This window comes from Falco rusticolus, chromosome 9 (genome assembly GCF_015220075.1).
Source record: "Falco rusticolus isolate bFalRus1 chromosome 9, bFalRus1.pri, whole genome shotgun sequence".
NCBI lineage: Eukaryota > Metazoa > Chordata > Aves > Falconiformes > Falconidae > Falco > Falco rusticolus.
The window spans coordinates 22,536,968-22,564,160 of record NC_051195.1 but is presented as its reverse complement, the minus strand read 5'-3'; the positions used below and the strand labels follow the sequence as shown (position 1 = coordinate 22,564,160).

Here is a 27,193-nt window from a genome sequence, read left to right as displayed (position 1 = left end):
AGATGATCTCAATCCTCCGAGCTTCTCTCTGCCTCTAGGCTGCTGTTACAGATTTTGACGATCACCTTCTTTGTTTCCATTCCCTATTTTTTAAAATGTTTCTGCAGACAGGGTAGAAATTTGGATGCAGATCTGCTCCTATCTCCAGTAATCATTTCTTTAGAGTTAAGTCTTGACATGAAATCTGAAAAGTGTTACTGTTACTCAGTGCTTTGGGCTGCCAAGATTGTACATGCTGATTCATGGTTTCAAGCCCAGTTGCAAAACCATTTCTTAAAAGCAAGCGTTAAAAATAGTTATATCATTTTTGAAAAGGCACAACAAAACGCCTCCTATGTTGCTACCAGGTCCCAACCAGTGAGGAGAGGTGGGGCAACATTGGTTGGTAGATACTTACTGGTTTGTAGACACCTCAGCATGGGTTTCCGCTGATGTCAGAGAGGCTGGTGCACGTCCTATCTGCTTAAGTCTCCTAAATAAACTTTGGCACTGGAAAATCCCCCCCAGCAAGGTTATTGGGTCAGGGAGCCCACCGACTCCCTCTTCCCCACTGCTCCAGGGTAATTGGCAGTGTGCAGTCTTAGGGGAGACTGTCCCAATGGTCAATCAAATTCAGACTGTCTCTCCAAGAGTGTTTTATAGGGGGTAAAATAAGTTTGTTCAGCTAAAAAAAGGGTATACTGGAGCATATAAACAGACTTCTCATAGTTTCACCAGTTATGCCAGCAGGTTGTAGAGTTGTAAACTCTTCAGGTCTTGCTTGATTTACTGGTATTCCTCTCATCAGATTTTATCAAATAAGCAAAAAGCTTACTCTAGAGCTTTTTATAAGTATGTTAGAGATGAGACTCTGCAGTATTATTGATCTCAAGACTGACCAGGTGCTGAGCATTGTCAAGCCCCACTTTTAGTTCCCTGTCATTTGCAAAACTTTAAAAGGTTGAGTTTTACACTTCTGCTGCAGATGACAGCTTAAAATGAAATCATTCTGGAAAATGTTGTCAGAAGTTCTTTAGTATTTTCCAGGGAGTCGTCTAAGGAAAGATGCTATTTTTCACCATATTCAAAATACTCTTGCAGCAATTCGCATTGTTGCCATATTTTGGAACATGACAAAAATTAACACAATGCATTATTTATTTGTTTCCTCCTTCTTACTACAGTTGGTCTGCCAAAAGTTACCCAAATTTGGGTAATGGATAAACATGTCAGGGCTTACAGTTTCCATATGCGCATGGTCTGAGAAGCAGCATGCGCTCAGTGTGAGTTCTGGCTTGGCGAAGGCAGGGGATGCTGGGGAAATAATGCTGAGGTGGGGTGAGACAAGGGCCAAAGGGTCTAAAACTGTCTGTGCAGTCTGCTGGGAAAGTGATGGAACCTGGGACAGGGAAAGGAAGTAGCCTGCTTCTGGTAAGAGCCACTGGGTTAGCTCAGCTGGCAAGGTTTGGATATAAAAAGCCTACTGTTTCTCATGACTAGCTCTAATGCTGCATTGCCTTTTTGTAACTTGAGGACTATTGACCTGGTGGTATGTTATGGATTAACCGTAGCTGGCAACTAAGCCCCACACAGCTGCTTGCTCACTCCCTCACAGTGGGATGTGGGAGAGAATCAGTAAAGTGAGAAAACTTGTGGGTTGAGATAAAGACAATTTTAATAGTTAAAGCAAAAGCCACGTGTGCAAGCAAAGCAAAACAAGGAATTCATTCGCTGCTTCCCATGGGCAGGCAAGTGCTCAGCCATCTCCAGGAAAGCCGGGCTCCATCAAGTGTAACGGTTATTTGGGAAGACAAATGCCATAATGCTGAAAGCCCCTCCCCTTCCTTCTTCCCCCACTTTACATACTCAACATGATGTCTTATGGTATGGAATATCCCTTTGATTAGTTCAGGTCATCTGTCCTGGCTGTGTCCCCTCCCAATTTCTTGTGCCACTCCAGCCTCCTCGCTGGCAGGGCCTGAGAAACTGAGAAGTCCTTCACATAGTATAGACATTACCTAGCAACAACCAAAAACATCAGTGTGCTATCAACACTGTTCTCACTCCAGATCCAAAACACAGCACTGCACCAGCTACTAAGGAGAAAATTAACTCTATCCCAGCTGAAACCAGGGCATGGTATTAATGACATCCCATTAAAGCAGATTACAGGTGGCATCTCCTGACTTCAAAACAGCAGACAGGAAATCCCCTAGATAGCCCCAGAGCAAGCAGGGAGTGTAAGAGTATCGCTTCATGTTTAACCCTGAGTTATCTTATTTCTTCTCTTTCCCCAACCTGAAAATGTATTACTTTGTTTGCATGTCCTGTGTTTGTGAGTAATTCATGGAGCTGTGAATAAAGAGGCACTCTGTTATCGCTAAAACCCTGGAAAAAATAAGTTTTCCAGAGAAGGAGACGTTGGATAACAGGGAAAGCCAAAGCAAGACACTGCTTAAATCTGCTGGCTGATTTCTGGGACAACCCATTTCCATTTTGCATGTGCCATAGGTGAACACCAGTAAGGATGAGACCCACTGGTTGTAAAAGGTTGGGTAATAAAGTTCCCCATTTTCTGAGCTAAAACTTGCCAACATGCTGACTATTTGAAAGCTATATTTGAAATTGGTGGAGTTGAGCTTTCAGAATACAACATATATGTAATAACTATAGTTAAAATAAATTAAATTAAACTCAAAAAGGAGTCTTTTGTCTTGCACAGTCCTAAGTAGGTTCTTCTGACCTAAATGTCCTTGTTGCTGTGTGGTGGAGTAACTCATGCTTCATCCCAGGTGCAACTTTTGAAAGACATTTAAAGTTGTTCAGGAAAATCTCCAGGTCCTTAGTGATACTTCCTAAAGAAAACTAATTACAAAAAATTATTATTCTGTTTTCAGAGCAGAGCTTGAATAGCATCCAATAAATAAGGCTGCAATCCAAGTGTGGAACAGCATGGACGAAATAAAATATTGAATAGTCATTCATGAATTCTGCACTGAATTGTGGGAATCCTCCCATCCCTCCTGTCATTTTGGAGTTGCATGATGAAATCTATATCCTAATGAATGTATGAGCTCATGCTGAACCCTACTTTGTTATTTTCCTAACTTCTGCAATGTAAAGTGTTTTTATGTTTAAACCTTACATGGAAGTGTAATGAATAATTAGTGTCCTGAACATGTAAGCTCACACTGAACCCCACTTCGTTATTTTTCTTATTTCTGCAATGTAAGATGTTTTTATTTTTAAACATTGCATGGAGTTGCAATGAATAATTACTGTCCTCCCAGGAGAACCTGTTACACACCCCCCCACCCCAAGGTCTAGGATGTGAAAAGGGACCAATAATATAAAACCGATTACTGTTATCCATATCTCAAAGGCATTGCTAGAACATACAATTGAAAACAAACAATTAGGGCTTCCAGATGTCTCTTGTTTATACACAGGAGCAGAAATAGAGGAATATGAGGTAGAAATGTCACTGCCCCATTCCTGATGTTAAAGGCTTTACTGAATGGCAGAAGAAGGTGTATTATACTGAAACTTCATGCTGTATAGAAACACATTTTTGATTCTTAGGTATCATCTCAGATATTCTTATATCTTTAAAATTAAAAAACTAAGGGGCTGGTTTGGGCTTGTTCGTTATGGAAGACTTTGACTTGAAATAGAAAGTGGCTTTCCACCCATGCCTCTAAGCTGGTAGGAGAAAGGGAGAGCTAGTAGAATTTTTCCCATTGTATAAATTACATGCAGGCTGACAAATTCCTGAAGCCAACCTAATCTGTTTTCTTCTGCATCTGGGAAAAGAAATTAACCATTTAATTATTGGGAGAAAAAATTATCCTACTGAGTCACATCACTGCAATTTATTGTTCAGTTTAGTTGAGGAACATGGATGCAGTTTAGCCAAAGATGTTATTTAATGTGTAATTGGATGGACTCAAAGTGACAAAGCACCAAATGGCCATATCAAAACAAAAATGGCTTCTGTGCTTTGCTGGTGTTGTTATACAGGACAAAATTGATCCTGCTTTGTTTGTATGTCCTTCAATCATTTGTATTTTTACTTTTCTATGCTTAGAACGACCCATATTTAACTTTGCATCCTGGGGAAGGTATACAGTAACTTGTAAGAGCAATGAACTTGTAAGAGCAAATGCCTATAAGAGTGTTTTCCATGTAGAGAACATTTCCCTGAACTATTTCCATTATTCCTGAAATGCAGCCTCAAGGTGTGAACCATGACCACTGACACCTATGGTCTTATTTTCACTGTTCCCTGAGCACAGGTTAATGATGCTGCAGTCTGGGCTGCCACCACAAATGTGGGCCTAGGGAAGGAGACGACCTGGGAGAAATTCAGTGCCAGCTTATTTTAATCGTAGAATTATAGAATCATAGAATCATTTAGATTAGAAAAGATTTTTGAGATTATAAGAGTCCAACTGTTAACTTAGGACTGCCAAGTCCACCACTAAACCATGTCCCTTAGCGCCACATCTCTGTATTTTTTAAACACCTCCAGGGATAGTGATACCACCGCCTCCCTGGGCAGCCTGGTCCAATGCTTCACCACCCTTCCAGTGAAGAAAGTTTTCCTAATATCCAATCTAAACCTTCCCCGGCACAACTTGAGTATGTTTCCTCTCATCCTGTCTTTTGTTATCTGGGAGAAGACACCAACTCCCACCTGCCTACAGCCCCTTTTCAGGCAGCTGTAGAGAGCAATGAAGTCCCCCCGAGTCTCCTCCAGACTAAGCAACCCCAATTCCCTCAGCTGCTCCTCATAAGACTTGTAAAGGCCTGTAAAAGACTTTAAGATGGGCTTTAAGAAAAAAACCCATTAATTTATTTTTAATATTGTTAATATTCATCTCTATGAAATGCAGCACTCTACAGCCACCACAGTTAAGACATACAGGGGCTTAGGCACAACCCCATGAATAATGCAGACCATTATTAGTCTGTGTTTTGAAACAAACAAAAATGCTAACAAATCTTAATTGGACTGGCTTTGATGTCAACTAGCCGCTTAGTAATTAAAGTTTTAATTGCTAGACAATTAAATTTGCAACTACAATGTAGTTAGCATGCAAAGTTTAATTTGGAAAAGCATAGCTCTGGCTGAGAGTCCCAGGACTTGGGGAATTAGTGGTGGGGACCAAGGCAGCAAGGGAAGCCATCGACTCTTGGATTTCATAGGAAAAATTTCATTTCCCTAAGTCTTGGTGTATGTCCCTGAAATCTTGAAAACTGACTTTGGTTTTCAACCTGTCTTGAGTTACAACCAAAAGCTGTATGTGTAAAACTGCAAAGCTGTCTGTTTCAGAGCTTTTATGGAGCTGCCCTCAGTGGTGGGGTGCAAGTTGGTGATTTGAGGCTGCTATTTTTTAAACACTTTTTACAAAGCAGTGCTTTACTGGTAGCAGCCTGGACTTTACTTCCAGCTGCCTGAGGAACGCTTGCTTACTGCTACACTTCTGTTCATTGTTCGGAGGAGTTGCATGTGTTGGAGTTGAACAGTGCATTTAAACACGAGTACTAGTGTAATAGTGCAGACAGCATTCCACAAATGTATTAGGAGGCAGCAAGCATGGGTGATTTTATATTTAGCTGCACCTACCACAAATAATTTCCCATTTCCTTAGCTAGTTTACAAGCTACTAAGAAAGGTTGTGAGTGCTGGTTGACAGGTAAAAAGGTGGGTGGGAAAGAGGGCAAAGTGTTTGGCAATGCAGAAATTTTATGCCTAGGAGAATGGCATTTACATAAAAATCTGCATGAAGGAATCGAGAATAAGGCTTTAGCTTTTATCATGCAGGAGGATCACAGGGGAAAAAATAAACAAGGATAAAAGAGGGAGGTTACTGGTGTTTGAATCCAAAGAATGAGGGTAGAAAATTTCCAACATAAAGATTTATTTTGCCAAAGATGGGATGTGATTTAAGTAAGAGAGCCTGGAAAAAGAACAAAAGTCTCCCATATAAATGAGGCTTCTGAGCATCTGTGAAACTCAAAATATTTTGAGTTATGCATAGTTAAACTGATTTCTGACAGCTGTTTCTGTTGGGAGCAGGCTGGTGGCTTCTGGAGGTATCGTTCTCCTTTGTATCCTCAACTCTGGTCACCTTCTGATGTTTGTTGTGAGAAAGCCAAATGGATGGCACCGTTTGAGCTAGAAAATTGATTTATAAAACCTGCCTTGCTGAAAGCGTGTGTCAAAAACACAAATGTGATATAGCAAAGGCCCATTTCACTGTGTGCAGGACCATTAATGAAGTGACTTACTGGTCAGATGATACTGGGGCATATTTTGGCCATGTGAGAATTGAGAGGAATAGGGACTTGAGGGGAATCCAAAGTACAGCCACCAAAATACAGCTGCCAGCAGTCAGTTTTGGTAAGTCCTCCATGCTAGTGAAGACACAGAAATTTTTATATGCGGTGTCTATATGAAAAATAATTTGCATTGTCCTCCATCTATATGTGAGAGTTTCTTCGAGCTGACATAAAAAAGCATACTTTGAATGTAAGCTAAAGCTCCACAAAATCAGCTCGGCTGTAAATTCAGTATCGAAGTTAAATTCAATAATGATCAATATTTTGACAGAAACACAGCATTTTCCAATTTTTTCTTCTTGCCTCAAGTAAAGCATCACTTGTATTATTTAATATTTGTCTGCTGGAGATGTCTACAGAAGTTGGAAATTTATCGCCATTAATTGATCAATGTTGTATTGCATTTCTTTTGGCGTCTTTATGTGGATGATACATCAAAAAGTGCAAGGTATTTCCTACACAGAAAACTGCACTGCATGGGCTGCCAGTGAGGAGAAGAAAATGGGTAAAATTCCCTCTGTTTATAGCTGTGGTAGACCCTTTATTTCCACGAGAGGTGAATTTAGCTCACGGTCTGGGGAATTTATTGTTAGATGTTTAATGTTCCAGATAGCTTAATTACACAACAGGAGAATGGGAGACTTTCTTCAGTACATTAAATTGTAAGTAAACAATACATTTATTACTAAACCATACTGGAAGTAGCAGCCTGCCTGTATCTCTTACTGTCGTGTCAAAGATCGAATACGTTTGCCTTTCAATTCCAGCCTTCCTCAGGCTACTGTCCCGTTCAACCTTTCTCTTTTGTACTTGGAAAAAAATAGGTCTATTTTCTCTTGCGGCAGCAGAGTTTGTCTAATAAAGTCTCTTGCAGACTGTTTTGTGGCTTGGTAGAAGAATACAGCTGTCTGAGGAGGACTGGGGAGCTGCTTTGCTCTGGCATCAGAAGCATCACAGAGGAAAAGGAGAGAAGGAGCAGCAGAGGTGGGCTTGGAGCCATAAAACACTGTCAGCCTTTAGCTGGGAGGGCGGACCAGGGCAAAGGTTGCTCAAATGTCATCTTGTGCTCTGACCACCTCTTGAACTGGTCCATTTGTTCTCTTAGAGACTGTGTTCAGCTGTATCCAGAGGTTACAAAGCTTGAAAGCAAGGAACAGGTTGTCCTTGCAGGTAACACCATGAGGACAACCTTATGGCACCCTGTTAAAAATCAGGAGGGGTGGTGAGGACAGGCAGGATACTTTAACCTGGTTACTTTAACTGGCATTATTTGTGGTGCTGCAGAGGTGGACCAGGCTGTGGTGTGTTTTGTACCCTGGACTTAGTGTGGGGTAGAAATGGTGTCATTGTGAGCTGTTGTTTACAATACTAATGCATCTCCAGTGCCGAGGCACTGCCTTTCGGTAGCGAGGAGGCCACTTGGGACTAACAGAGAGCTGGTTTGCAACCTGAGCAGAGAGCTGCCACTCGGTTGTGAGGTGGGAATATAAAATACAGCCCTGCTAAGGCATTGCTTGTGTTCTTATGAGTGAAACCTTTCCTTTGGAGAATGCCATGGGTCTAGAGGAGGATGCAGGAACAGAAGTTGCCTTCATGTTCAGACTGATTTAGGGAGGCTTTTCTGGACGAATGTAATTTCCATCATCATCACATTCTTGCGTTCCTTCTGATTGTTTCAGGTAGAAACAGGAGACATTTTATATAGCCATTTCATCTGTGTGTAGCACTTTATACTCAAATTTGCAGAGGAAGAAACAGGCACTGGAATCAAACCACCACTTAATTAGTCGAATTAGTAGAAAATGGTTTTAAATGACTGCATATGAAATTTATTAGCTTTCAAAAAAGCATGGTTTTGTTTGGTTTTGACAAACGAGGCCTGTGCATCATGTCGTGTTACATACTTCTGAAAGAATCAAGTTTTGTAGCAATGAAATGCACCCACAGTCTTGTGTGTCTTCTCCGCAATCTATGCTTCAATCAACTTTATTAGGAATAAAACTAGTTTGAATGCAAATGTTGAATGAGCATTTCAGTCATGCTTGTTTTTTTATAAACAAAGCACTTTTAAATTGCTAAGCAGTTAAGAGTAGTTATTGGTAACCACCACCAAATTTGAGCAGTTCTTATATAGAAAATCCTTATTGAATTAAAAAAAAAATGCTTGTTGTCTTTTTTCCTGACTAATATCCAAACCCTACATCATTTGGGTCATGAGAAATTTTAACTATAATCTTTTTCTTAACAGGTATGGCTCTTTGGGTTCGTATTAAACAGAAACTATACTGAATTTGAGCAATTTGTGCTTGGCCAAGGGTTTCCTGTAACTTAGTTTTCTGCTCAACTCCATAGCTGCTGTTTGAAATTCAAGGGTGGTGATGGCTGGGATAACTGTACAAATCTAAATAACTTTTGCCTCTTGGAAGTCGACCACCTCTTCCGTAACTGAAATTAGTTTGCTTTCATTTTGTTTTTGTAGAAAGTTTTCTTACATATTCTTGCCTGTATCCAAATACTGTGCTGGGAAACTTTCTCTGTATTTTTAAATTAGTATTTTAATTTCATCACCAATATGCTTTTTGTGTACTGGGGGAAATGGTTGATGCAGTAAAACTGTCATGAAGACTGTGGTAAAAATAATTTGTGTAATATTGTGCTTTTCATTTTGAATCTCAAAGTCCTTTGCCATAATCAGGCAGGAATTTGTCGTCGAGGTATGGCAGTGAGAGCTCAATTTTCTACATGTGAAAAATAGGCTATAAATTGATGGGAACTGAACTAGTGTATTACTCCAGTGAGCTCTTACCAACCCCAAAGTGGTCATTCTCAGCATCGTTACTCCCTTGTGGCGATTTTCATCTCCTCTTCCTCTCAACCTTTGAAGAACATCTGTGGATGATGAAGCATTGACTTGTAATCATGCATTATCACGAGTGAACCGCTTAATTTTTTAACACAGTGAGAAATGCTCCCTCCAAAAAAAATCCCTACTGAGCTGTAAGAATCGGAACCCAGCTTCTTATTTTTAAGTCCTTATAAGAAAATAAATGGGATATGGGAATATATGTAGCTTTATTACAAAGGTGAATGAACACTATGGATTAGTTTGGGAAGCAACAGATGACATCCAAGCAGTGGGACAGATTGCAAAATGCTTGTGAATAATGTGATCTGTTTGTGCATTACTGCTCATATTTGGCTGTCTTTTCTCTGGAACCAGTTATGACTCGATGAGCTAAAAGTGAGGCAAACTCATTCCCTTTGCGAATATTTGTTGTAGAGCTTTCTGCAGAAATACCACCATTTCAGCTCTGCTGAAACTCATTTCTATTAAAAAAAAATAAATGTCTTTTTCAAAATAATTTAGGAGTCTCTGAAGTGTGTGAGGCACCATTACAGGTTGATTTTGCTCATTCTTGAGACAAATATCTATTTTTGTGCTTCATAATAGATCAATATTTAATATGAAGAAATGAATCAAACATTTATAAAAATAATGATAAAAATAAATTTACTTTTAAAGGGAAGTTAGCCTACACAAGAAATGAATTTGAACACTATTTGAAGCTAACAATAAATCAGCAACCTCAGAATTTAGTTTTCAAGGTTATTTATAGCCCTGAAGTATTACTGTTGTGTATTTTAGTATTTCTGTGATTGCTTTACTGTGTGAATATAGGTGAGTGCATTCTTTGCAGACTTTTAATAGGTGCTAACGGTGCAGCGTCAATGGCTTGTGTTAATACTCAACAGATTCCATGTCTTTATACTTTGCCTGTACACATTGCCATCCTATGTATTTCTCTCTGCCATGATGGGAGCTGCAGAACTGTGCACACCATGACTGCCAGCCCACTGGATGCTGGCCAGCATCTCCCAAAGGAAATGGCATTTTTTCCTCCTTATGTGTTAGTGTGAATGTGTGTATAGAGGTAGATATAGGTATGATATGTGTAAGTATACACACACACACACAAATTTATGTAAGTAATCAGTTGTTGTGTTGTTTTGGTAGAGTAGTATGGCTAGGCTGGAGTCGTTGCTGTGAGGGATGTTGTGGGTATAGCGGTGCAGATTTACGCACAGATAATGTAGGGCTGACAGGGCTGTATTTTACAGCATATATATATCATGTAGGAGAAGTTTCTTTTTGTGAGGGTGGTCTTTCTTTGTGGTGAGTACCTCTGGATTCCCTCTGCAGGAGGTAGCGTTGTATAATCTCTTATCAAATTAACTGGAGTTATCTAGTTTTGCAAGGATTTAAGGCTCAGTTTGATATTTGTGTATCAAATTTCAAATATCAAACTATCATTTTTCAAATTGTTATATTAATATATTGGTATTCAAATCAATATATCAAAAATATATCAAATATCAGTTTGATATACAAATGCAAATACTGTAAGGTGAGTAAGAGCCAGTAAAATGATGACCTGCAGTCTTGCCACATATAGACTCACAGAGGGCAAGTCAGTGATGTACTGGGGGCTGGTATAGCAGGATCCCTCAACAATCTGCTTCCTAATTTGGGGTAAGAGGAGGCTATGTAGTGACTGATAACATTTGAAATTCTCACTTTTCTGTCTTTCACTGTGTTACAACCTAAGTGGTGGTCATAGGCACAATAACCCAATGTTTCCTCCATGCGTATACTCTGCTTCTCATCATGGCATTACTTGTGTGTGCATAAGGTGGTGGGACCATCTTCAGTTCCTTCTCTCTTCCTGGCTCTTGTTCCTCAGATGTCCTTTCAAACCCCCAGACTGGCCCTCGGTTGCTTTCTTTCCATTCAACCTTTGCTTTTAAATTGCCTTCAAATGTCTCCTCTTGGCGTGGTATTGGTAAGCAGATAAAGCAGACTTGCTCTTGTAAGATGAAATATTTAGAAAGGAAAGGTACGGTGAGATGGGAGTTAAGTAGTGGCCACGGGTCAAAGTAATTTTCCTTTTGACAATAGCTGTGTTATTCATGGATGAGTGTTCTCGTGAATTGGTTTCTCAGTGAAAATTAGCAGATTTACTCCATGGTTTTCATGTGTGCTGTTAAAGACCTAAATATTTTCTTTTTTTAACATGAAAGTTGGAGAAAATTTCACCTTGAAGTATAATATGTGAAACAAATTTCATATTGAGCTTAGTATGTAAACATAGAATGTACAGATAGTCCACTAAAGAAACTCAAGTGTTAAAAGCTTATATATGTGGCAGTTGTTTTTAATGTTTTTCTGAGTTTATGTACTCTCATTCATAATGCATTTAATTGGTTTTCAAGTTGTGGGGCTCTGGTGTTTTTATTTACAGTATAATGAGATACATTTTAAAACTTCTGTGTGAAGGAATTTAATTTCAGTTTTAATTTTTTTTTCTCCCCCCCCCCCCCCCCTTCCAGATGGGAAGGTTGAAGTGACAAAAGAAGGCGTGAAGCTGTGCACCATGGGACCTGGCAAAGTTTTTGGGGAGTTAGCCATCCTCTACAATTGCACCCGAACAGCAACTGTCAAAAGTAAGATCATTTTTAAACTTTGATGTTGAATGACTTGGGATTTCATTAGGAAGGAGGGTTCTTCTCATCTGTTCTTTGGAGTTGCAGCCTCTGTTAGATGTTTTCCACTTTCTTAATTAAACTCTTTAGGGTATGGATTATAGTGTTGAATTTAGCCACTGTGAGTGGGAAGAAGATGCAAAAGTTCTTCACTGGATTCTTTTGCTCAGATTTGTTCACGTACGGAACCTCCTACGTTAATACAGCGTGGTTGATGCTACCTTATGCAGAGGAGCCTCTAGCTAATACCACAGCTTTCCTTATGATTCCTGCAGAATCTCATGGTATATACAGCTCTTACTTAGAAGAACATGTCTGACCCTCTGTACTTGACACTGATGAGGCTGCACCTCAAATACTGTATTCAGTTTTGGGACCCTCACTTCAAGAAGGACGTAGAGGTACTGGAGCATGTCCAGAGAAGGGCAACAGAGCTGGGGAAGGGTCTGGAGCACAAGTCCTGTGAGGAGCAGCTGAGGGAACTGGGACGGTTTAGTCTGGAGAAGAGAAGACTCAGGGATGACCTTGTTGTTCTCTACTGCTACCTGAAAGGGAGCTGTAGGCAAGTGGGGTCGGTCTCTTCTCCCAGATAACAAGCAACAGGACGAAAGAAAATGGCCTCAAGTTGTGCTGGGGGAGGTTTAGATTGGATATTAGGAAAACTTTCTTCACTGGAAGGGTGGTGAAGCATTGGACCAGGCTGCCCAGGGAGGCGGTGGTATCACTAACCCAGGAGGTGTTTAAAAAATACAGAGATGTGGTGCTCAGGGACATTGTTTAGTGATGGACTTGGCAGTGCTGGGTTAATGGTTGGACTTGATGATCTCAAAGGTCTTTTCCAACCTAAATGATTCTATGATTCTGTTCTGTGACCTTTGTAAGTGTAAGTCTTCAAGGGAAACTCCGTAAATTAAGCTTATGTAATTTTCCAGGACAACTCATTTTTTTTCCCCCTAAACTGACTGAACAAAATGAGGAAAAAAACCTGGATGGCATAGATCCTCCGCTCTGTCTTCAGTGCTTCTCCTATAATCTGATTTCTTTTATGAACGTTCTGGGCGAAAGCCTGCATTGCATAATAAGTAGAGGGAAAATCACATTGCTATGTGCAACATAAATATGTTTTAATTTTAATCCAGCTTAATAATTGAGATAGGTGATATTGCAGTCCTTGATCTTAAGGATAAGACTTAATGGTGACACCTTAAGCAGGGAAGTTTTATAGGAGATGATCAATAGTTCTGTGGTTTAAAAATGCCGTAGGGCAGAAGTTGGGATACAGATGGGATAGAGTAATACAAAGTAATGAGGCAAGTAATGAACTTGGCCTTGTTGAACTTCATGGGGTTCACATGGGCCCACCTCTCAAGCCTGGCAAGGTCCCTCTGGACAGCATCCATTCCCTCCAGCACGTCAACTGCACCACACAGCTTGGTGTCATCGGCAAACTTGCTGAGGGTGCACTCGATCCCACTGTCCATATCACCAACAAAGACGTTAAACAGCGCCGGTCCCTATACCGGCCCCTGAGGAGCACCATTTGTCTGATCTCCACTTGGACATTGAGCCCTTGACCGCAACTTTTTGAGTGCAGCCATCCAGGCAATTCCTTATCCGCTGAGTGATCCATCCATCAAATCCATATGTCTCTGGTTTAGAGACAAGGATGTCGTGTGGGGCAGTGTCGAATGCTTTGCACAAGTCCATGTAGATGACGTCAGTTGCTCTTCCCATATCTGCCAGTGCTGTAATGCCATCGTAGAAGGCCACCAGATTTCTCCGGTACAATTTGCCCGTAGTGAAGACATGTTGGCTGCCACCATTCACCTCCTTATTTTCCATGTGCCATAGCATAGTTTCCAGGAAGATCTGCTGCACGATCTTGCTGGTCACCAAGGCAAGAGTTGCCAGCCTGTAGTTTCCCAGGTCTTCCTTTTTTCCCTTTTTAAAAACTGGTGTTTATGTTTCCCCTTTCCCAGTCAGTGGGAACTTCACTGGACTGCCATGACTTCTCAAGTGTGATGGATAGTGGCTTAGCCACTTCTTCATCAGCCAGTTCCTTTAGGGCCTGTGGATGCATCTCATCAGGTCCCATGGACTCGTGCACCTTCAGGTTCCTTGGACGGTCTCAAACCTGATCTTCTCCTACAGGGGGTGGTTCATTCTCCTAGTCCCTGCTTTTGCCTTCTGTGACTTGGACAGTATGGCTGGAGCACTTGCTGGTGAAACTAAGGCAAAAAAGTAATTGAATACCTCAGCCTTTTGCATTTGCTGAGTAACAAGATCTCCTCTTTCCATCTAGAGAGGGACCGCATTTTCCCTAGTCTTCCTTTTATCACTAATGTACTTATAGAAGTTTTCTTTGTTGCACTTGATGCCCCTGGATGGTTTTAATTCTATCAGGGCTTTAGCTTTCCTCAGCTGATCCATGGCTGCTCGGACAATTTATCTGTATTCCTCCCAGGCTACTTGTCAAGGACCTGTCAGAGGCTTCCATCCTCTGCAGGCTTTCTTTCTGTGTTTGAGTTTGTCCAGGAGCTCCTTGTTCATCTGTGCGGGTCTCCTGGTATTTCTGCCCAATTTCCTCTTTGTTGGAACACATCACTCCTGAATTTGGGATGTGTGATACTTCAGTATCCTTGAATATCAACCAGCTTTCTTGTGCGCCTCTTCCCTCCAGGGCTTTATCCCATGGTACTTTATCAAGTAGGTTCCTGAAGAGGCCAAAATCTGCTCTCCTGAAGTCAAGGGTAGTGAGCTTACTGTGCGCCCTCCTCAAATAAGGATCTTGAACTCCACCGTTTCATGGTCACTGCAACCAGGGCTTTCCTTGAGCTTCACATTCCCCACCAGCCCCTCCTTGTTGGTGAGAACAAGGTGAGCGTAGCACCTCTCCTGTCACTTGGAGAAGGAAGTTGTAAATTAGTTCCAGGAACCTCCTGGATTGCTTATGTCCAGCTGTGTTTACCCTCCAACATATACAGAGGTGGTTGAAGTCCTCCTTGAGGACTGGGGCTTGTGAACATGAGGCAGCTCCTATCTGTCTGTAGAGGGCCTCATCTGCTCTGTCTTCCTGGTCAGTTGGCCTGTAGCAGACCCCCACTATGATGTTGCCTGTCCCTACCCACCCTTTGATCCTGATCTATAAGCTCATCCATCCCTAGACAAAGCTCCATGCATTCCAGCTGGCCATTGACATAGAGGGTGCCTCCTCTTTTCCCTTGGCTGTCCTTCCTAAAGCGCCTGTATCTTTCAGTTTCAACACTCCAGTCATAGGAGCCATCCCATGATGTCTCAGTGATGCCAATAAAATCATAAGCCCTGCAGGCACGTGCACATCTCTTAACTCCTATTGTTTATTCCCCATGCTATGTGTCTTTGCATAGAGGCATTTAAGTTGGGCCCCTGATGAAGATGGCTTAGTGGCTGGAGTGCCTGGAATTCCTTTGTGCTGCTCTTCAGGTGCTCTCCTGGTGACCTGTGATCCCTCTCCAGGCTGTAAGCATCTCTTGCTGGCACTGGCATCAAACTGGTAGGAGTGGGATGGATTGAAGTTCCCTTTCCCTGCCAACTCTCAAATTGTTATTGTTGTCTTTTTAAGGCTGCTAGTTGAGTGTCTTAAAATAGTGAAGACGATAAGCTGTGTTTTCACATTGCTCAGAAATAACGTTGACTCAGCGTGCAATCTGAATAATAAAAATAATGCTGGGTCTTGATGTTTTTGTTCACTTCTGCTCTGCTGGCTACTTTCTCCCTGTAACTCACCCTCACCTTCACCTTACATAGGTTAATAACAGGCTGAATCCTGGCGTGCCTGCAATATCTGCCTTGGTCACCTGTTAGCACCCAGGCAAACGTTAGCATGCATTAGGAGCCTGCTGTCCTTCTCTTCCCATCCATGGGTACAGCATTGGTGCGGGAGTCCAGCGATGGTAAAGGAGGCTGGACAAGAGATGTGCAGATGCACCTTGGCTCTACCCAAGCCACCCATTAATAAGGAATCTTTCCTGTACACCAAGAAAGGGTTTTGCCTTGCTCATTGCCAATCAAACAGGATTTCCAAGTGTGTTACCTCAAGAGTCTGAAAGAATGAAAAGTGTATTAAAATTCAGATGTGATTTTGTTTATTAGTAACATGGCTGGTAGAAGGAAATATGAGATGTCAGACCCCCTGCCCCCCCAAAAAAACCCAACCAAACACGACCAAACAGCTGAATTCAGGTTGCATATAAAACTTTGTAATTCTTCATTTGATAACACAGATCATCTTAGTAAGAGGAAATTTATGTGCTGTTAATATTGTGCAGTAGTTCTTATTCCTCTTAAACAACAATCTAATGAGCAGACTTTAGTGGTATTTTTACAGGCAGTTTTGGGGAGCACTGATTTTGTGAAAGTGGATTCTTCATGTGCTAAGGATATTATATTTATTTGAGAGGTGGCCTTAGCATCTGTAATTTTATTCTCTTGGAGTAGAATTTGAATAAAACTTCCTACAAAAACTTCTTGATGCAAAGGCTTCCAGTTTCAGTGGAGTTATACTCAACACCAGTCCATGCTTTTAGGAAAACAAGAGTAGTGGAAAAAAAGAAAGTGCAAGGTGAAGCTGTTAAACTGTAAATAATGTATATCTTTTTTCTGGTGAAATTAGGGTGTCTCCCTAAAAGCCAGCACAGGAGTTTTTCAAGGTTTTCTGCTTAGCAGCAGTGCTAGTTGTACAAAACTCAGTGCTGCACTGTGTGATTAAAGCACATTTTACCAGTTTGTTGCCAAGCTTAGATTAATTGTATTTTTCGCTGCTGTTCTTTTTAATGGAGTCCCATGGAAATACTTCCTCAAATTGCTAGCCCTGGAAAGTACCCTAACTTTACAAGAAACTTGGTAACATAGATAATTTGCAAGGAAAAATAATGCAACAGTCAGTTGCCAATTAAAATTGTAGAGACTCATTAAAAGCCTTTGAGAAGGGTGTTGCCTTCATATGTTCTCTTCTAACAATTACGGAGCTAGTGTAAAATTTGCTCAGATTTTCTTAAAGCAATCATGTATGTTGGAAAGAAGTTGACTTTAGATACTCAGTCATTTGATTTCTGATATGCTAAATATGAAACCCAGATTGGCCAAGCCAGAGATGATCAGATCACAGATCAGTCTGGTGTGCCTGGTGGGAGATAATGGATGTATCCTTGGAGAAAGTAATTTAAACCCTCCCTTGCCACTGCCTGTATTTTTCTCTGACCTTTACGGTTTTTGCCAGGTAATGTGACAGTGGAATTGGATTATTCCTCTAGGGGAAAGACAAGAGAAAATGATGTTGAAGACAACAGACAAGATATAGCAGAACTTGTTTCCCCCTCTTCTTGTTCAGTACTCATGAACATTTTCAGTATGGCATCTCCATGGCTCAGGAGATGCAAACGTAGGGATGGATGGTTCTGAGCACTCAGCGCAGGGCAGTGAAATTTTAACCAAGAGACAGTGTAATCGAAGAAAGAATAGTCTGAGATAGGAGGAGCAAACCAGAAAATTTATACAATACCTGGGTTTGTTGTGTACCTGAAACATGACAGGCTTGTTGAAGTCAGAGGTAAAAATAAGAGCTGGTTAAGGAAGCAGGACAAAAAACAGGAGGTATGGAGTGATTGATCTTGGGGATGTCTTGATACTTACTGGATTATTAGTTACGTTTAAATAGTAAAGAGAACAGTGGCGTGGTGTTGGCAGGAATGACCAGCCATGAGAATTTCCAGTCCAAGGTGGGGCATGCTGCTGTTCCCTGCCTGGTGGCATGCAGCTATCATCCACCTGATACAACCCTGTCATGATACAGTATATTGTCATTCTCCTCTGACTGTGCACCTTTTCTGAATGAAAATAAGAAGGTCCAGAAGCCAGGCTATGTACTTGATGGAAAAATTCTGGTACAGTTCCAGGGCATTTCAGGTGCTGTAGAAACTAGCTAAAGCAGCTTGTTCCTTTAACTGTGCTTTTATATTGGAAACGGAAATAAAATGATGGAGCAAAAGACAATTAATTTGGATTTGGTTGTGGTTAAGTATCAAGTCAGTGCTTTTTTTTAAAAAAAATAAAAAATAAAAAAAAATTGATGCAGTTCTAGTGCCTCAAGATTCAAGTCATCACATCAATTATGAGAGCTGTGGCAGCGCTGACATTTCCAAAGTGTAGCAGCTGAGAGTGTATGAAAGCTTTAGGGTTATTGCTTATCCTGACCTTTGTTTTGACTTACTGTTTTCAGTCATGAACTTCAGCCGCTTTCTAGCAGTGCAGCAAAACTGCAAAATACTGCGAGCAAGGTACCATCAAAAATAATTGGCAGGGGAAACAGCCATGTTTCTAATGATGAGTGAGAATGATGCTGATGGTCTTTTATGGAGAAAGCCAATTCAGGGAGTGATGAGTCTGTGGAGGAGCAGTTACTACAGGGATACTTGTTGATGGTCTGTTTGTAAGCAGCACTTTGCTGCTTTGCATTTTCAGGAGGCTATGAGCTTGCTGAACTGTGTTGCATATACTTTGTTCCTCCCGTTTCTGCATGTGACCATTTTCTTCCCCTGAACTGTGTGCATACTGACTTTTGGTTATTATTTCAGAATTCTTTGGACAGGAGGGTTTGATCCTTACTGCTTCAGGAGTTTGAGGAACAGTGTCCATTGAAATGTCTCTTTGACTGAGGCTTTCGCCACTGAAAAGTCTTCAGTATAGAAAGCTTCCAATCCTGTCTGGGAAATAGATGCTCTCTGCTATACATTTTCTACCCCAGGTAACACAGAAGGAAAGGTAGTGTCTTATTCTGACTTAAACACTATGACCCAGAGCATTCTTTGTTCTTTTTTTTTTCAACCCGACTTCCAGTGTTTCTAACGTAAAAGGTCTGAAAGTAAACGAAGTTCCATATATCCAGTTCCTAAGAATCATGAGACAAATAAAAAAATGACTTATAAATAAGGAAGGTGCAAGCTCTGGCAAGATTTTGTTTGGTTCTTTCAAGAAATGCTTTATCTTCCCTGTTTTATTCGATCAACCTATTAATTTGAAGGCTGCTGTGTCTCAGTTTCTGGTTTAGGAGTGACAGCAGTTGGAGCTGAACAAGAATGAAAGATGGGTGCTGCTGCTACGTGACTTTGCTGGGTTATAAAGCACCAGCCCTGCCTTCAGGAATTGTCAGTGTGGATTTTCCTTTCTTTGATTTAAGCTGTTATTAAAAAAAAAAATAATCTGTAGTGCTTGCTTGCTGCTGCTTTAAGTGCTCTTGTAGTTGGGTATTTGTGTTGGCTTTGTTCTTGAGAAAATCTGCCTTTTCTCTCAGAGTCTTTAATTAAACATTTTTCTTTTTTCTTTTCTTTGGGTTTTGTTTGTTTTGTTATTAACAATATGATTTGTTTTGCTTGCCTGCCTTTAGCATCTTCAGTATTTTGCTAGTCTTTTCAGGATGGAAAGTGTTGCAGTTTAGGGGCTCAGTTTTCTGTGACTCATTTGACTGGAATTGTTTTTTTTTTAAACCGAATGTTTATCTCCCCTCCCCTATTAAACTTATTCTAGATTAGCTTTGTGACAGTGATTACCCAGTACCCAGAGTTTTCCCCTTGATCGTTGTAGTTGGTTTAATATTGCTGTTATCTTTATTGGCTTACCTGCAGATGCTTCAGAGGAGAGGAATTGATGTCAGTTGTCTTTTCTAGCAGTGCTCATTAAATCAGAGAGACAGAAAGCACTAATGACTGTTGGAGCCACTTGAGTGGTTTTGCTCCATGAAGACACTACAAGCTGTGTTGGAGGCAGGAATGGAAGAAAGATGCTGAAGTGTGTTTGATGGCTTATGACACTATTGGGGTCTATGAAATGTAACATTTCTGCAAAATCAAGGAGACACTTACTCAGTACTGTATATTGGTGTGCATGCCAGTGTGTTGGAAAGAGGGCAACAAACAAATGCAGCGGCGTTCCATGAATATCTTAATCTAAATAAGGAGCGGGAAACTGTTTCCTAGTTAATTGTAGAATAGCTCAAAGGTTTTAATCTTGGATTACTCATTTTCTGTAAGTCTTCCTTTAGCACCTACTTCAAGGATTTAGAAAAGGTAAAACTTGTGAATAATTTTGAGACACCCTTAGGAATGCGACTTGAAAACTTGTTGCAGCTAAATTTGCAAATGGAGCATGCAGAAATCTTGAATGCTAGTTTTATTTTGTGATAAGGCTGAACACCTAGAGAAATAAAAGTCTGTAAAACTCTTTAGCCCACTAACATTGTTGAAGAGTGTTCATAAAACGCACTGGCAAGAGCAGCTCCCGTAACACGTGGAGGTTTAGGCATCACATGGAATTTGAAGACTGACCTGCTACGTGGTAAAGCTGGAGCAGAGAGCGATTTAGCCCAAGCATGGGTGTGTGCTGCCAGGTACCCTGGCTGCCCTCTGCCAAGCTGTGTAGATCCTGCTCATGCCCGGATGATGTCTGCTTTCATGTTCCTGTTGCAGAGAATAATTTCCTTCTGCTTCAGCTACATGATGTTATTTACAACTCAATATTATGAAATCATGGTATTATAGGCAAAAGCTTTCAGTGTAAGTCCGGTGTTTGCCAGAGTTTGGGATAAAACATTTGTTGTGTCTGATACAAAGTATGATCATTATGCAAGGGAAATGAAGCACTTGAGTTGTTTTTAAATTACTCCAGAAAATAATTTTGTTCATATTTTTCATGTTGCTTTAATTGCAGAGCTGGATAATCTGCAAAACCATCACAGTTAAACACTTTTATAAGTAGATTATGACTTTCTCCATGCAACCCTTGAAGAAGTCGTTAATATTAACATCAGCTGTAAAATAAGTTTCCCATATATCCCCTTTTATTCATGTCTCAGAAAATGTTACTAATGCATGAAATATGGCTAGAACAATTTCGATAAATGAGATGACTGAACTTTGCTAACAGTAGTAAACCTTCACTTTGAGCAGAGTTCACAAAACAAGCGAATGCAGTATTTGCCATTTATATTAATTTTTGGGCTCAACAATACATGGCCTTTTCTCAGGTTAAAATGCAACAGACTGCACAGGGTCTTGTTTTGACTCACCAATATGTAAAAGTTTCTTTTTCTAGACTATTTCCTGGTACTAATTGGGGAACAAAAAGCTGTCTGATACTAAGACAGATGCAGAACTGATCAATTATATTTCAGAACCCAAGCAACCATCCTTTTTGTTCTCTAAAGCCACATTAGAAGGTGCTTGATGAAATGAAATCACTGCATGGTGCCTTTCCTGATGCCCGTAAAAACATAGTTTTAAAAGATATTCTTACCCTTCATAAATTAAGGTTTTATTCTGAGTTACAATGGATTGATTTTAAAGATTTGATTATACCTTTCAGTATGGGAGGAGCTGTGCTTCCCTATATTTGAAGTTCATCACTTTCAATAAACTTCCATTAAGCTAATCTTAAAACAAAATCTCCCAATGATAAACTCAAATATGTAACTAGTCAGTAAATGTTACTGCAATTTATGTTGCTTTCAGCCAAGCTTTAGCATCATCATCTCCACTGACTGATGTGTTCAATCCCTTTGGATTGTACTAGTCCTGCTGCCTTTGCCATCTCTGGTAGCAATGGGCTTCAGATCTTCCCAGCCCACAGGGAAGAGTAGCATCTTTTTTTCAATGTTAAACTACAGGTTTCATTGTTTATTTAAATTATTATGCCTCTCCCCCCCCCACCCATTTGTAATATTGTGGGGTTTGGTGGAAACAATTCTGCATTCATTTTATTCGCTGCCTTGATGACACCAAGCCTTAGCCTTATCAGCCTTCTCCTCTCCAGACTGCAGACTGCCAACCTGCTCAGTCTCTCCTTGCAAGGCAGCTGCTTCACCCCAGTAAAATGTTGTAACCTTCTGTGGACTTTCTGAAGCCTCACTGGGTCCTCATTGAGTCAGATTGGCTCATGGCAGGGGGGAACTGGGAGTGCCAAGTGGTTATTTAGCAGCAGATGATATCCTCCATCTTGTTTGTGTACGATGTTAAATTTTTGCATCAGATTTTGGTGTGTTATTAAAAGCCTAGCTGTGGAAATAAATGGGGAGGTTTTCCTTTCTAGACTGTTGAAGGACTGGATGAAAACTGTGCTGTGGGCTGTGTCAGTGGGAGCTGTGCAGCAGGGAGGGGACGGGGACAGGGATGAACCTGGTGGTGGGGCACACGCCAGGGGACTGTGCTTCTATGGTGTCAACAGCTGACAAGGCTACAGCCCCTGGTTCCAGCGGAGGATTTGTGCCCTGAGTGCAGCGTATCTGTTCCTACCAGCATGCTTTTTTGTTGGGATGGGACTATATGTACAAGTCAGACTTCCAGCATCTAACGAACATATATATATAGTGCCATCATTTATAAGCTTGCCCTTACAAACAGGGATTCCAAAATTTATTAGCATATAACACTTTATAAAAATTTTACATTGTAGTTCTGTGAACTTGTGTTCAGACTTACTAGCTGTTAGTTCCTCTAAAAAAAAAAATAATTAATCTCACTATTCCCATTTTGCCTCCCAAATATTAGCAAGAAAAAAGGAAGGCTTGGAAGGATTTTTTGTTTTTTCTTACAACAGAAGACTTTCTTTCTTTCTTGACAAGTAAGAGATCAACAAAGAGTAATTGTATCTGCTGTGTTTTGATGTCTTTTAAATTATGAACTTTTTCCCCCTTAGTCTTTAAAATTTGCCCCTGAAAGGTTTATGATAAATTCTTCAGATTCTATAGGATTTCTTATTCTTTAATTAAAGTAACTGTAAAAGCGTACACAGTTTCCTATATTTTGCCCATGTTAAAAGATAAGGAAATATTTCAGTGTCAGGCTGCCTCAGGGTGGGCTATCTATTTGTATAGCTTATACCAGAAAAATTGCAAATAAAAATATGGAAGGTTCTAGGGCCTTTATAAAGGTGAGCAATGCCTCGTGTACAGCGTTTGCTCCTTGGGTAATGATGCCCTCAAGCTTCTGGATGCGAACAGTCCTATTTACCTGGGTGTTTGCAGGAAAGCAGTTTGTCTCCATAGAAAATTAGCTTGAAATTAGCTTGAAACCTACTTTCATGCTTCTCTGGAAAGCTATTTAGCAGTAAGTTTTTCTTCTTCCTTCCCCTTGCTCATCATACTCTCTCACTAGCTCTGCTTTTGAATCTCAGACTGAGGTACTCCATGCCTTTGCAAAGGATACTCTCCTTCCTGGGACACTGCAGAATTAGCATGCAGCACAACATAAGCAGTAAGATTTATTCTCTGCATGGTTAAAGGTCATCAGTAGATCTCCACAGATGTTTAAAGAGTGTGTAAGGGATGCCCAAAGTGCTTTTGTTGACAGGCCGGCCCTATTTATTGTCCTATGTTGTTTTACAGTGAACAAAATAGAGACCGTGAGCGTTCAGTCTGGAGATCCAGAGCAGCACTCCTGCTTTTAGTGCCTGTGCAGTGAAGAAATATCTGTGCGAACACTGAAACCTAAAGTATTGTTCTCTTCAATACTCCCCAAGTATAATGCTAATTATTGTTTCCGTACCTTATATGCTTTTTTAGCTATTGCATGGCTCAAAAAAAGGCAGGGCACCCGTATAACAGTGTTGGATCAGTGGAGGGCATCTTCCTGTTGTATTTGTGGGCATCTCTGGAGGAACGGAGCTCTTTGTAGCAGGAGAGGGAGCAGTGGGGAAATGGGTGAGAAGAGCAGACAGCATGTGTGGGATTACACAGGAGGGGTGGAGAGTGGCATTTGTGGGAAATTAGGGGGGACTGGAGTTTGTTGTGACTGACAAAGCTGCTGGAAGTTGCTGATGGGAAGTAGGTGGCTCTTTCTGAACGCGGTCTTCACTCTCATTTTTGTGGCATGGGTATTTTCAGAGTAAGAGGTGTTGGTGTAGCAGATGGATATGCCATGTGCTGTATTACACAGTGTTTGAGGTTATATTTAATATATGGAAAAACAAAACAGAGATGGAAGAAAACATGTCTGTCTACTACACTGCTGACTTTGCTAGTAGTTCTTTCCTCACTTTGCACTATCTGTGATCGCTGATCTACCTTTAGGAATTTTGAATTCCTTTGAGCAGAGTTTGTGTCCTCCTGTACATTACCATGCTTGTTTTGGAGGCTGACACCATAGCCCAGCTTCTCGGCATTTGCCAAAATAATCAGCTGAGCCAGCAACATGCAAATTATTTGTCACCTCCTATTCAGGGAGTATAAACCCCTCAAAATTGAATTCTTTGAGGTAGCATGAAGGAACAGGTATGAACAGCTGCAACATTTTTCTCTTTTTCCTTTCAAGCTTTGATAAATTCTCAGCTGGCTCATAGTAGTGGGGCAGTAGTTTATCAGAGAGGACTAAGAGGAAAGTGTTATGGAGAAGGCACCTGATGGTGCATTGGAAAAAATGACAACCCCTGGGTATTTCTCCTGGGATCTTGTGATCAGCTCAGTCAGGGGTCTGATACCAGAGTCTTCAGGTTTCCTCTTGGCTCACGTGGGCTGTATTCTCTGTATCCTTTTAATGCCTGTGATTAAACATGCAGTTAAAAAAGCTGTTCAATGAGAAGAGACAATACGGCTCTGTATCATTGTGGGTCCTTTTGCCAGGAAGCAGTCTCTAAAACAAACGTGTAGCTGTCATGGAGGGTGGTTCTCCAAGCAGACCTTCCTCTAATTGCCCTGGTGATGTATTCTGCAGGCACGTAAGTCTCTCTAAGTTTTTTAAGGGCACAGATGTGATTGAGCATGTGAGGGCTTCATCTCCCCCATCTGTTGTCAGGGATGAAACTCAAGTCTAAGGGAGCAAGCAGCAGCCCTTCAGTTGTGGGTGTTTTGCAGACAATTTGTGCACTGGTAAAAGGAAATATGTTCATTATTTAGTGTTCAGTGCACCATATTTATTCTTGATACATTTGCATTGCTTTGCACTTTCATAGCAGAGCTGTTTAGTGTCTTGATTTCATGGACGTTGTTTGAAGTGGGATTTTTTTACATAGGCCAAGCATTGTGGGAAAATGTTTAAAGTTAAGAAATTGCTGTGTAGGGCAGCCAGAGCTGTGTATTAGCAAGCCTTTGTTTGTCATAGCTTTGCATTACTGCTGTGATATGTCGATTTAAAGTAGAGATTAATGCTACACATCAATTATAGTTCCTAAAAGAAGCAAAATTCTCAAAAGGAGCTGAAAAATGCTACTGTATTTTTGGATTGTATACTGTCTCATCAAACTTACTGGCCTTTTTCATCTGCAGATAATCAGTGACAAAACAACTCACATCTTCTCTGTTATGTAAATCTTCTAACCATACATTCACTAGTGGCAACTCAGTTAAGCGAGGGAAAAAATTATAAGCTTGGAGTGTGTTGTGATACCTTAGATGCAGTCTATAATGACCAATATTTACTCAAGTTTGTGATGCTGTAAAGGCTGTAATTTACTTGCACTTATTTGCTCTAAAGATTTCTGGCAAAGATGGATTTTGTATTATTTACGTCCCAGTGTTTAAAAGTACTTGGGTACCAAATAAATCAACAAAATGGCAAATAGGCTTTTTAATTAAAATAAAGAAACCAAACAAGTTCTCTCAGTATTGCAGCTCTGAAGAACTCATTACATTTCATGAATAGCATCTTCTCTCTGAACGTACTCAGAATGGGAGCACTTTTATTTGTATTTAGACTGCAATAAAACCCATCCACATGACAGACTCTTAACAACAGGATTCACTCTTCCTAAGTTATTTGCAAAAACCTTTACTTCTGAATTCAAAAGTAATCAGTGTTTGAAATGGGTTTGGTGAAGGTTACTCTTTTCAGCTTCTGCCTAATGCCCACTACGAGGAAATGCGGTTTAAATAGTGTATGGTTTTTAATTAACCAGGGGAAAAAGGAGTATATGAAGAGACTCAGCTGTATTTTGTTAGTTCTTTGTTTTTTCAGGCTAGTCTGCAGCCACTCTCAATAATATAAGGTGCAGATGCCACTCTAAAGCTGTCTTGTACTTTCCTATGACATTTCCTGGACACCCTAAATTGTTGTTTTGATGGGAACTGAGTTGAACTCAAGACATTTGAAGCCAGCTGAGCAGCTCAGATTGCATTGAAAACTAAATGCAGAGAACTGAATAAGGAAAAATCCTTGCTAGCTTTGAAGAAGTAGAATTGTCTTTACTTCTTGTGTTTGTTTTTCAGCTCTTAGGTTACTTTGCCTTCCTTACCTGTAGTAGAGGGCAGGAGTAATGGTTGATAAAATTCACACACAGCTCAGAGCCTGTCTTTTTAAACTTAGATTTTCTTTCTTGAACAGGGCAAAGGGAAGAATTTATTTTTGCAGAGTATCAGTGTTGAAGGCGGCAGCATTTGGGAATTTACCAAAATTTGAGGTTAAGTGGTTATGGCATGCCAGGTCATCAAGCTGCTTAGTAACACTGTCAGGCATGGAGCCACTTCAACCGAAACATTATTTCCTTGAAGAGTTCTCCTAGGCAAAGCTCTCTAGAAATCACAATCCCAGTGTGTAAGCATGAGGATAACACTTGTGAAACCACGTGCTCTGTCAGGAGTAGTTTCGGCACTGCCAAAAAAGTCATGTGGAGTTACTAGGGGGCTTTGTGTAAATGTGTCTATGACAGTTGCCAGGAGAGGACCATGTTTCTAACAGCTTATACCTGAAGATGAAAAGAAAATGTAGTGAGGTCAGAGCAAATGGCAGTGAGTTCTCAAAGGACTCAATGCTGGGAACTCAGTAGGATGCCCAAAGCTTTGTGGTTGGGCTCATCCTTAGAGGAGACGGAAGCAAGCTGGAGGGAGGAGCACTTGTGGGATGGGGAGTCAGAGCTGGGATAGGAGCTACCTAGGAAGTAGCTAAATTGGCTGAGTTCATCATCCTCGGATGTGCGCCAATGTTACTGCCCCTGTTTCAGAAAGGCTAGGCACTTGCCCAGATAAACCTCCGAGTGTTGGCAGCAGAGACTGTGATGGGATGTGGCTCTCCTGCCTTCCTGGCCCATTGCCTCCTTGGTAAGATACATTGTCCACTTAAAAACTGTTAAATATCTGTGATTAGATCCCATATTCTCTGTTTGATGAGTCTCCTGAACCACTTCAGAGTCCTTTTTTTTTTTTTTTTTTCCCTCCCTTTGAATTTCTTCTCTGCATTTTCCTTTGTGCTTTTATGGTCCTTCATTATTTTCACACACTTCTGTGATTCTTTTCACAGTGATTGCATGAGATCCCAAATACAGATTTATTGTTGTTAGATGCACTCAGCAAAAAAGCAAAGTTTGCTTTGTTCTG

The 27,193-nt window shown here is 40.7% G+C and overlaps 1 protein-coding gene across 2 annotated transcripts in view; it reads left to right on the top strand.

Moving 5' to 3' along the window:
* Positions 1-27,193, top strand: part of PRKG1 (protein kinase cGMP-dependent 1) — a 509,003-nt gene that overhangs the window by 189,400 nt on the left and 292,410 nt on the right. For both annotated transcript variants that reach the window (XM_037400740.1, XM_037400739.1), the window contains exon 3: positions 11,713-11,826. In XM_037400740.1, coding sequence (XP_037256637.1) covers positions 11,713-11,826 — 114 coding nt within the window. The remainder of the gene's footprint in view (positions 1-11,712; positions 11,827-27,193) is intronic.